General features: G+C 47.7%; 1 protein-coding gene across 10 annotated transcripts in view; it reads left to right on the top strand.

Moving 5' to 3' along the window:
• The window catches only part of LOC130205291 (titin-like), a 126,826-nt gene extending 115,084 nt beyond the window's left edge, over window positions 1–11,742 (top strand). For all 10 annotated transcript variants that reach the window (XM_056432563.1, XM_056432613.1, XM_056432572.1 and 7 more), the window contains 3 exons: window positions 55–6,045; window positions 6,149–6,592; window positions 10,496–11,742. In XM_056432563.1, coding sequence (XP_056288538.1) covers window positions 55–6,045; window positions 6,149–6,592; window positions 10,496–10,788 — 6,728 coding nt within the window. In that variant the 3' untranslated portion in view covers window positions 10,789–11,742. The remainder of the gene's footprint in view (window positions 1–54; window positions 6,046–6,148; window positions 6,593–10,495) is intronic.
• Window positions 11,743–11,972: the final 230 nt, after the last annotated feature.

Genomic DNA, 11,972 nt, shown 5'->3' on the forward strand with positions numbered 1-11,972 from the left:
CAGTGTAATAACTTAAATTGAATCAATCTTAACAAATATACATTTTAATTCCAGTTCCTGCTAAGATCTACCTGCCCAAGGAGCTCCAGGGAATGGGAGCAGTCAATGCTCTCCGTGGTGATCACGTCACCATCAAGATCCCCATCTCTGGCAAGCCTGAGCCAGCAATCATCTGGCAGAAGGGACAGGAGATCCTCTCCAACTCTCCTTATCACCAAGTCATCACCACCAGATCTTTCACCTCCCTGGTGTTCCAGAAGGGAATGGAGAGGAAGGATACTGGCTACTACAGTATAACAGCAAAGAACAGGTTTGGAACAGACAAGCAAACCATTGAGGTGAACGTGGCTGACATACCTGAAGCTCCGAAGGGTCTGGTTGTCAGCGACATCGCTCGGGACTCCATCACTTTGACCTGGGAGCCACCTGCCAATGATGGTGGAAGCAACATCATTAACTACATTGTGGAGAAGTGTCCCACCACTGCCGACAGGTGGATCCGTGCTGGACATACCACTGACTGCAGCATTACCATTATCAACATTTACGGAAAGACCAAGTACCAGTTCCGCGTCATCGCCGAAAACCAGTTTGGCCTGAGCCCTCCTTCTCAGCCAACGGAGCCCATTAGCACAAAGGAAGACAAGTCTGTGATTAGGAACTATGATGAGGAAGTGGACGAAACCAGAGTGATCACCGTGGAGGAGGCTCTGGTCTACAAGGTGAAGGAGCTTTCCTCCAAGTACGTCATCTCTGAGGAAATTGCTCGCTGCCAGTTTGGAGTGGTCCACCGCTGCACGGAGATTGCCACAAAGAAGACTTTCATGGCCAAGTTCATCAAGGTCAAAGGAACGGACCGTGAGTTGGTTCTCAGAGAAATTGAAGCTCTCAACGTAGCAAGGCACTTGAATATTATCTACCTCCACGAATACTTTGAAAGCATGGAGGAGATCATCCTGATCTTTGAATTCTTGTCTGGAGTTGACATCTTCGAGCGCCTCGGCACTAGCAACTTTGAGCTGACAGAGCAGGAGATTGTCCGCTACCTGAGACAAGTCTGCTCTGCCCTCAAATTCATGCATAGTCACAACTTAGGCCACTTTGATATCCGCCCAGACAACATTGTCTATACTACAAAGAGAAGCACCACCATAAAGATTATTGAGATGGGTCAGGCTCGGCTGCTGGTGCCAGGAGAAAACATCAGAATGCTGTTCTCCGCTCCGGAGTACTGCGCCCCTGAGATCCACCGTCACGACATGGTCTCGACAGCCACCGACATGTGGTCTGTTGGTGTATTGGCCTATGTTTTGCTCAGCGGCCTTAATCCGTTTGGGGCAGAGTCCATTACACAGATGATTGAGAACATCTCCAACTGTGAATACATCTTTGACAGTGAAGCATTTAAGGATATCAGCCTGGAAGCGATGGACTTTGTCGACAGACTTCTGGTCAAAGACAGGAAGCTCCGTATGACTGCCCACGAGGCCCTGGAGCACCCATGGCTCAAGATGAAGATTGAGCACGTGAGCAGCAAGGTCATTCGGACATTGAGACACAGAAGGTACTACCAAACTCTGGTAAAGAGAACGGATACCATTGTATCTGCAGCCCGTGTGGCCTATGGCGGCGCCTTCAAGAACCAGAGAGGATTGGCCGTGGGCAAAGTGAAGATCGGAACCGAGTACCACGGCCTTCGCACTGGCCCAGTCATGCATGGTTCCGCTGAAGAAGGCGGCCATGTCAGATTCACTTGTAGCATCACCAACTATGACAAGAGTACTCAGGTGTCATGGTACTACGGAAACCGTCAGCTGCACGCAAGCACCAAGTATGAAATCACGTACAGTAATGGTTTTGCCAGCATCTATGTCAAGGACATTGAAGAGAGTGATGATGGTGTCTATAGATGCAAGGTGGTGAGTGATGAGGGAGAGGACAGTGCTTATGGAGAACTCTTTGTTGAGACCGTGAGGAGCATCAGAGAGTACTACGTCAGCCGCTCCATCAAGAAGATGAGGAGGAGAGTCGACAGGACTAAACTCCTGCAGAGGCCACCAGAGTTCACTCTGCCGCTCTACAATCGCTCTGCGTACCTTGGCGAAGATGTGCGCTTTGGTGTCACTATCACTGTCCACCCGGAGCCTCATGTGACATGGCTGAAGAATGGGGAGAAATTCAAGCCTGGTGAAGATGACAGGAAGTACACGTTCACCAGCGATAAGGGTCTTTATCAGTTGATGATCCACAACTTGAGTTTGGACGATGATGCAGAGTACATGGTCATGGCCCACAACAAGTTTGGAGAAGACAGCTGCAAGGCCCGTCTCACTGTGACACCTCATCCTGTAACTGAGGAAACTATGAGGCCAATGTTCAAACGTCTGCTGGCTAATGTCGATTGTGTCGAGGGACACAGCGTCCGCTTCGAGCTCAGAGTCTCAGGAAACCCAACTCCTGCTCTGAAATGGCAGAAGGACGGCCATTCACTCCAGTTTGGTAACAAGGTTGTTGTCATACAGGAAGACGTTGACTACCATGTCTTGCACATCAGTGATACTCTGATCGAGGACGCCGGTTTGTACAAGGTTACTGCAACCAACTCTGCTGGCTCTGTAAGCTGCCAGGCTACACTGAAGGTGGACCGCCTTACCTACACCAGGAGAGAGTATAAGAACGAGGAGGAGAAATACAGACACGTACAGAAACAAATTGAAAAGACGAACAAGATGGCCCTGAAAATTGTTGCCACTGAGGAGCACATACCTTTCAACCCAACAGCCCAGGACGCACTCAAATTCGCTGCAGAAATGTACAAGCCTGCAGTGAGCACCAAGAACGTTGAGGGCGAATTCGACATCACAGTGGAGAAGTCTGAGACCAAGAAGCTGGAGGAGGAGAGGAGGATCTTCATGCCGTATGAGATCCCCGAGCCTGTGGTCCATGATCCCAGAGCTCTGGATGAGGACAAAACCATCAAACAGTTTGTGCCTCTCTCTGACATGAAATGGTACAGAAAACTTAGGGACCAGTATGAGGTTTCAGAGAAAATGGAGAGGATTGTGCAGAAGAGACAGAGACGTATTCGCCTGTCCAGGTGGGAGCAGTTCTATGTCATGCCCCTCCCGAGAATCACCGACCAGTACAGGCCAAGATGGCGTATTCCAAAATTCACTCTGGATGACTTGGAGACCGTCAGGCCCGCCCGCCGGTCACCGTCTCCTGAATCAGAGGTCTCCTTCAGATCCAGAAGAAGATCTCTGGGAGACATTAGTGATGAGGAGCTGCTGATGCCTGTGGATGATTACCTTTCTATCAGGAGAACAGAGGAGGAGAAAATGATGCTGGAGGACGAACTGGAGCTTGGCTTTTCTGCCTCTCCTACCCGGTGTCCTGTCCACATGGAGCGACGTACCAGGGAACTTGAAGAGAGGCAGGAGGTGAGGTACGAAGCCGTCGAGGTCGTTGAGACAAAGAAGAAACGCACAGTCTCTCAGTTCATGAGGAGGAGACGGTCACTTTCTCCCACATACATCGAGCTCATGCGGCCAGTCTCAGAGCTTATCAGATCACGTTCCAGGCCGCCCGTGGAAGTGGAGGGAGAGGTCGTAGCTAGAAGGTCCCCGACCCCTGAGAGGACTCGTCCACGCTCTCCCAGCCCCATTAGGTCTGCTGAGAGGTCATCTCGCTCCTCCTCCAGGTTTGAGCGCTCTGCCCGCTTTGACATCATGTCCCGCTACGAGGCCAGAAAGGCTGCCCTGAAGTCGGAGAGGAAGTACCAGGTGGTTAGTCAGACACCCTTCAGCTTGGACCATATGCCCCGCGTGACCGTCAGGATGCGCTCTCATCGCATACCGATTGGCCAAGACACCAAATTCACCCTGAACATCCAGAGCAAGCCAGAGGCCGAGGTCAAGTGGCTCCACAATGGAACTGCAATCTCTGAAAGCAGTGAGAAGTACGTCTTCACCAACATGAGCGGTGTTTTGTCCATCACTATTCTGGGCAGCCAGGAGGAGGACAGTGGCACATACCGCTGTGTGCTCTCCAACTCTAAGGGAGAAGCTTCCGACTATGCCACCCTCGATGTGTCAGGTGGCGGCTACACCACCTTCTCCTCTCGCCGCAGGGATGAAGAGGTTCTCAAAGGATATGTCCCTGACGTCACTCGAATTGACCACTATCACACCAGCCACTTCAAAGCTGGCTATGCTTGGCAGACCGACCTTCAGGTGGAGGAGAGCAAATCTAAGCTTACCGAGACCCGTGAAGTTGTGACACGTGGAAGATATGCTTCCTCCTCTGAGAGGTACTCCTCTGCTGAGAGGTATGATTCATCCATCAAGTATGCCTCTGCTGATTACCTGTCATCAGATTCCTCCTACTCATCGGAACAGTTCTCTTTGGCTGGGAAACGCACCATGTCTGAAGCTCAAGCAAAGTTATCTTCTGCTTCTGTTGCTGAGGAAGTTGCTGTCCACAAGGAGAAGCCTTCTCTTCCTGCCAAAATCCTCACCAAGCCCCAGTCTGTGACCGTTGCAGAGGGAGAGACAGCCAGATTCTCCTGTGACATCGATGGGGAACCTGCACCAACTGTGACATGGATGCACGAGAGCAGAACCATTGTCTCATCCCACCACGTCCGGGTCACCACCACTCAATACAAGTCCAGCATGGAGATCTCCTCTGTGACGGCGTCTAATGAAGGCCGTTACACGGTGGTGGTAGAGAACTCAGCAGGCAGGCAGGAGGCTCACTTCACCTTGACCATCCGCAGACCAGCTCCCAAAGAGGTCACGGCTGTCAAATCCCCTGAGCCACTTGTGAAGTCGCCCACTCCCAGTGTGAAGTCACCAGAGCCTTCAGTCACATCACCTGCTCCCTCCATAGCTTCACCTGTCCCCAGCATCAAGTCCCCTGAGCCGTCAATCAAATCACCAGCTCCCAGTGTGAAATCTCCTGAACCAAGCGTGACGTCTCCTACTCCAAGTGTGAAGTCACCAGAGCCTTCAGTCACATCACCTGCTCCCTCCATAGCTTCACCTGTCCCCAGCATCAAGTCCCCTGAGCCGTCAATCAAATCACCAGCTCCCAGTGTGAAATCTCCTGAACCAAGCGTGACGTCTCCTACTCCAAGTGTGAAGTCGACAACGCCGAGTGTGAAGTCTCCTGAACCTGAGAGAGTTACGTCACCACAGGGTGTAAAATCCCCTGAACCCAGACACAAGTCACCACCACAAGTCAGGTCCCCGGAGAGAGTAAAGTCACCCGAACCTGCAGGTGTCAAATCACCAATCGGTGTCAAATCCCCAGAACCTGCAGGAATGAAATCACCAATCGGTGTCAAATCTCCAGAACCTGCACGAGTCAAATCCCCAATAGGTGTCAAATCCCCAGAACCTGCAGGAATCAAATCACCAATAGGTGTCAAATCCCCAGAACCTGCAGGAATCAAATCACCGAGAGGAATCAAGTCCCCAGAACCTGCTGGAATCAAATCCCCAGAACCTGCAGGAATCAAAACACCAAAAGGAATCAAGTCCCCAGAACCTTCAGGCATCAAATCACCAATAGGTGTCAAATCCCCAGAACCTGCAGGAATCAAAACACCTTTGAGGGTGAAGTCTCCTCCTCCCATCATGGCCCCCAAGAGGGTTGTGTCTCCACCCACCGTCAAATCCCCAATCCCGCAACCTCCCAAGGTCCTGAGTCAGCTGAAGGCCGAGGCCAGCGAGGGCTCGGTGAGGATGTCCTGTGTCTGCGAGAGCAGTGTCAGGGAGGCGGTGTGGTACCTGAACAGGAGGAGGATTTCACAGAGCAGCCACTTTGAGATGCACTACTCCGAGGGCTCCTGCAGCCTTCTAATCCACGATCTGGTGGACAGTGATCAGGGAGAGTACACGTGTGAGATGACATCAGAGGGAGGAATGTCCAAATCCTCTTTCTCCTTCAGCGGACAGGTCTTCCAGTCCATGCGCATGAAGATCACAGCCTACCGTGAGCAGCAAGTGGCTCTTAGAGCTGAGCAGCAAGTGGCCCTTAAAGGTGAGCACCTACCGAGTTTCCAAGCAGATTTTGTCCAAAGTCATAGTTATAGTATAGTTAAAGAAATCCTGAAGATTAACGTTCGTACCGTTTCCCTCTCTAGCAGCAGGATCGATGGCGATGAGCCACAAGGAGTCGTCATCCTCCTCCATGAGCTCATCCATGATGATGAAGAAAGAAATGCACATGATGGAGGAGTCGTCCGCCTTCTCCTCCTCCTCTTCATCTGCCCAGCACGCCATGATGTCATCCATGATGGAGTCCAGCTCCCTCAGCAGCATGGCAGCGGAGATGAAGTCCAGCTCCCTCAGCAGCATGGCAGCGGAGATGAAGTCCAGCTCCCTCAGCAGCATGGCAGTGGAGATGAAGTCCAGCTCCCTCAGCAGCATGGCAGCGGAGATGAAGTCCAGCTCCCTCAGCAGCATGGCAGCTCAGATGAAGCTTGAAACCATGTCCATGTCCAGCACGTCCTCCATGGCATCAGAGTCATACGCCATGAGCTCCGGCAGCTCCTCCCACATGGAGGGATCCTCCTTCAGAGCAATCGGTAAGATTGGAAATTAAATCTCTGAAGCAGTTGTTCTTTGTGGCATTTTAAATGTAGCTCCGCCCCTTCCAATTTAACTAAACAAAAGATAATCCTTCTGAATATATAGCTACAAACCATAAACTACGGTGATTGAGCAACACAACGCATTGTTGGTGCCAGATTCTTTTAATTCTTAATGCTCTTCTCCATTCCTGACTCTTTGTTGTGAAATGCTGCCGAGGATTCCCCCACAACTCAGGAGCAGAACATCGATCCGTTTGTCGAGCAGCCGTTTGTTCTTGTCCATCATCTTGTTTTTCTTGAGTGACGTAGAGACGGTGTCTACGTCTCTTGTGTCGAGTCTAAATGACCACAATGTACTAAATGAACATCATGCTGTATTGAATAAGACTTGAAACTAGAGATTGAGACAGAAATTAATCATAGACTTCTATACAACCAGAGGAGTCGCCCCTGGTGGTAAGTAGAGAGAATGCAGCTTTAACAGTTGAAACATAGACTTCTATACAACCAGAGGAGTCGCCCCCTGGTGGTAAGTAGAGAGAATGCAGCTCTAAGACACGTTAAAGAGCCGGCGGGTGCCGCCTGGTAAGATACAAGAATAATTAAAGCTGCAAGCAGCGATGAACGGGTCCTCTTTCCCGCTTCGCACGTCGGGGGTGCCGGCCGGACGCCGGCCCCCTCGGCCGAGAACGCATGCACGGCGTTCGGGCGTTTGACCGTTTGTCACGCGACACTGATTTTACTTTGCTCGTCGGTGGCGCTTTGACTCTGAGTGAAAAAAGGCTTGTTGGTATCCTCAGGCCGTGAATTCTACGAAGCATGAGAAGTTTGGAGCAGATTTCAGCGAGTCCAGGGTAGCCAGCAGGGGGCGCTGTGACAATTTGAACATATACATGCATCATGTGTATCCACGTGAAGTCTAGACCTTGTCATGTAAATTACATGTGAATGTGATGCTTTTTAGGCTGATTTGCTTTGGCCACTCGGTGGCGCTATGACTAGAATTTTAAATTAGCATATGGATGTCTTCAGGGACAGTATGTCATGAGGTATGAGAAATATCGAGCAGATTCCATAATGTATGGCCAAGTTACAACAACGTCAATTTTCATGGCGAATGGCATTTCTTTGCCGGTCCGGCAAACGCACAAAGTGTAATATTCTTGAAATCTTTCAAGACCTTTTCAAGACAAAGGGCTCAAGACCATACTGGCCAAGTTTGGAATGAATCGGGTGTAAGCTCTAGGAGGAGTTAACAGTTTAACAACTGCCCAAAACATGAAAAAAGGCTAAAAATGCCGATATTTAGGGTTTATTGCAGCGCCCCCTAATGTTCAAATATTCTGAAAAAAATAAAGTAGTTTAAGGGATGTCATGTGAACATAGGCTAGCAATTTGGTGAGGATAGGCCAAATAATTTAGAAGTTGTGTGACTTCAAATATTAGGCCACACCCTTTAAATGTTCATTGGTCTATATTCTCTGAACGCAATGAGATATCAACAAGATCTTCAGTAGTTATGATGCCATTGAACCAATAATGGATCCCAGAAATTTTCAGATGAATCGGACAAAGCGTTTTGGAAAAAAGTGAAAAAAATATTTTTTTACAAAATTAAAAATGGCGGAAAATCTAAGAAGGCGCATTTGATGGTCAGCATGAACTGATTTGTAGAGCAGGTCCAGGTGAACCTGTATATCAAATTTCAAGTCAATCGGTCATTGTTGAATAAAGTTATTCGCTTTCTACCTCAAGGGGGCGCTAGAGAAAAATGTCTATATGCAAAAATGCAAAACCTTGAAAATATCGGGATTTTCGCCAGGCCTGATATGAATCTCAAATTTGACAACTTTTGGAATATGATAAAGGCCTCAAAAGGGCAACATGCTTTTTAGGCTGATTTGCTTTGGCCAATCGGTGGCGCTAGGACTAGAATTTTAAATTCCATAATGTATGGCCGAGTTACATCATCTTACATGTTAATGGCGAATGGCGTTTCTTTGCCGGTCCGGAGAACGCACAAACTTTAATATTTTTGAAATCTTTCAAAGATTTTTAAAGACAAAGGTCTCAAGACTATACTGGCCTAGTTTGGAATGAATTGGGTTTAAGCTCTAGGAGGAGTTAACTGTTTAACAACCCCCGAAAACGTGAGAAAATAATGCAAAAAAGGCATATATTGAGGGATTGATTGTAGCGCCCCCTAATGTTCAAATATTATGAAAAAATTAGGGTACTTTAAGGGATGTCATGTGAACATAGTCTAGTAATTTGGTGAGGATTGGCCAATTAATTTGGAAGTTAGGTGTCTTTAAATATCAGGCCACACCCCTCGGATGTTCATTGGTACATATTCTCTGAACGCAATGAGATATCAACAATCTTTTAAAGATTTTTGATTGCATTGAAACAATAATGAACCACAACAAGTCGTGTATGAATCGCAACTATCGTTTAGGAGGAGTTGAAAAGAATGTGTTTTTTACAAAATTAAAAATGGCGGAAAATCTAAGTGGGCGGAGCTTATGGTCATAATGTAATATTTTTTAGAGCAGGTCTAAGCGGACATGTATGATGAATTTCAAGGTAATCGGTCATCGGGGGCAAATAACGTAGCCTTTTGAACAAAAAATACAGTCTAGGGGGCGCTATTGAGCCATATTGCCATTCCGAAGCATTCAATTCATATAAGGTAACTACATCTTTGACTTTAAATGTGTGTGCCAAGTTTAGTCAGGTTTCGAAGATGTTACATTATTTATTTGTTCATGGCGAAGGATCAAAGTTTGCTGATGCTACGACTCGCCACACTTCAACGTGTCATTACGACCTTCACAGGGAAGCATTATCAAGGTCTTACATCTATTCTGGTATATTTTGAGAGGGATCTGAATAATCTGTGAGGAGAAGGGTAAACAAGTAGAAAACATGTAACTTCCGCTTGCCACGAGGTGGCGCTATGACTATTCTTCAAAATTAGCATATGGATGTCTTCAGGCTCAGTATGTCATGATATATGAGAAATATGGAGCAGATTACATAATGTATGGGCGAGTTACATCAACTTGGATTTTTATGGCGAATGGTGTTTTTTGATGTTCGACCCACCGCACAAAGTTTAATATTTTTTAAATCTTTCAAAGATTTTTCACGGCAAAGGTCTCAGGATCATACTGGGCAAGTTTGGAATGGATCGAGTTTAAGCTCTAGGAGGAGTTAACAGTTTTACAACTGCCCAAAACATGAAAAAAGGCTAAAAAAAAAGGCTAAAACCCCATGAATGTTCATTGGTCTATATTCTCTGAATGCAATGAGATATCAACATGATTTTCAGTAGTTATGATGACATTGAACCAATAATGGACCCCAGAAATTTTCGGAGGAATCGGACAAAGCGTTTTGGAAAAAAGTGAAAAAAATATTTGTTTACAAAATTCAAAATGGCGGAAAATCTAAGGAGGCGCATTTGATGGCCACCATTAACTTATTTGTAGAGCAGGTCCAGGTGAACCTGTATACCAACTTTCAAGTCAATCGGTCATTGTTGAAAAAAAGTATTAGCTTTCTACCTCAAGGGAGCGCTAGAGAGACAGTTTTTTATAAACAAATACGAAAACTAAAAATCATAAATTTTTCACGAGTTCTGATATGCGTGTGAAATTTCATTTGGTTGCGGTCTGAGGTGTGCGGCCAGTCGAGGTTTCCGTGGAGAGAAAAATAATAACTCTTAGAAATACAATAGGTTCCTCTACGACGAAGTCGGCGAAGACCCTAATAAATAATTGTTGATTCTTTTCTCACAATACAATCAAAAAGAACCGAACTGCAGTATATTGAAAGAATCCCAACGATACCGTCCTAGTGGTCCCTTATTTCAAACCTCTCTGTGGTTTCCAGGTTCTGCTCCCAGGATCGAGGCTCTGCCGGAGGACATCAGCATTGAGCCGGGCAAAGTCCTGACCGTCACCTGCGCCTTCTCGGGCGAGGCCAAGCACATCCAGTGGTCCCGCAGCGGCAGAACCATCGAGGAGTCGGCCGGCGGACGCTTCCACATCGACACCTCGGAAGACCTGACCACCCTCATCATCACCGGGGTGAAGGAGGAAGACGCCGGGACCTACACCCTGAAGCTGGGCAACGAGCTCGGCTCCGACACGGCGACCGTTCACATCAGCATTCGATCAGTGTAGAAACAAAGAAATCTAATTCCCCCCCTCCCCGTACCTTTTTTATTTATTAATCGAACGAAATAATCGACATGATAAAGATCTGGATTCTGTAAATATGAACTATTTTTGTACCAATCTTGACATTAATTTATGCCAAACTAGACTCAAAGTCTAACGTTGTTATAAAATGTGCCATATTGGATAACTATGACTTAGGATTTTTGATCCATTTTTCTGTGACATGTACATAATGTATATAGCCGAATTGAACGGTTATGGGAAATGTATGCATAGTTATTTATGACGATGATATGAACTGAAACTAAAAGCAACTACATTCGACAGGAGAAAGTTCCCATGAACGAATACCCTGTCGAACGGAGCAACTAAACTTTGTGCCTCAACGTTAAGTTGAAGTCTAAAGATTGCCTCAACAGGTGAGAGGCTCCCTGTTGACGTCCGTCTCTATCGGAGACGGAACTACTTTGTAACGAGGGCGTGAGGTCCCGAGCGCCGCCGGCGTCACCCTCACGAAGGCGGCGTGACCGGACCTCGCGCTCCGACTGATTACGTCATACCGCCGTTTCAATGACACGCTCACAGTGCGAGCGGCACGCACTCCCTGAGCACAAGTGTTCTTTTTATTTTTATTTTTTTCCGGAGCTCTGCTTCTGGCAAAGCGCCCGCCGGCTCGCTCGGCCCCCGCGTCGCTCCTCCGACCCGGCCGGTCGCGGAGAGACGAGGGTCCGAGTCCTCGGCGCTCGCGTTGCAGCGGCAGAGCCGCTCCGGAGGCTGCACCGTGTGCGTGTGTTTAGTTTGTAGGAGTCCGTCGAGCCGGGTCGGCGCCGCGCGGCTCTCGACATCCGCCGCCGCCGCCCGGCGCTTTGCTTCGACCGGACTGGAGTGGTTTCGTTTCACAGCCTCCTGGAGGTGTTCTCCAAATATTGATTTAATAAAGCATGATTCAGCACTACAGTCGTGTCTGCTGTCGTTCTTTTGTTCTGAAGGGTGGGTTGGGTTTCAGATATTCAGGGTCACATGTTTATTTTTAGTATCACTACAATTTACATTCTGCATTTCTTCAGTAGCTGTTACATCATCATGAAATATGTCAACACTCGTCTGATCTCCAGTCTGAAGAGCTGGTGGGTATTTTAATAACTATGGTGTGGTATTTAATAACAGCCATAGTGCATAGTATTTCA

Source organism: Pseudoliparis swirei, chromosome 2, assembly GCF_029220125.1.
Source record: "Pseudoliparis swirei isolate HS2019 ecotype Mariana Trench chromosome 2, NWPU_hadal_v1, whole genome shotgun sequence".
NCBI classification, from domain to species: Eukaryota; Metazoa; Chordata; class Actinopteri; order Perciformes; family Liparidae; genus Pseudoliparis; species Pseudoliparis swirei.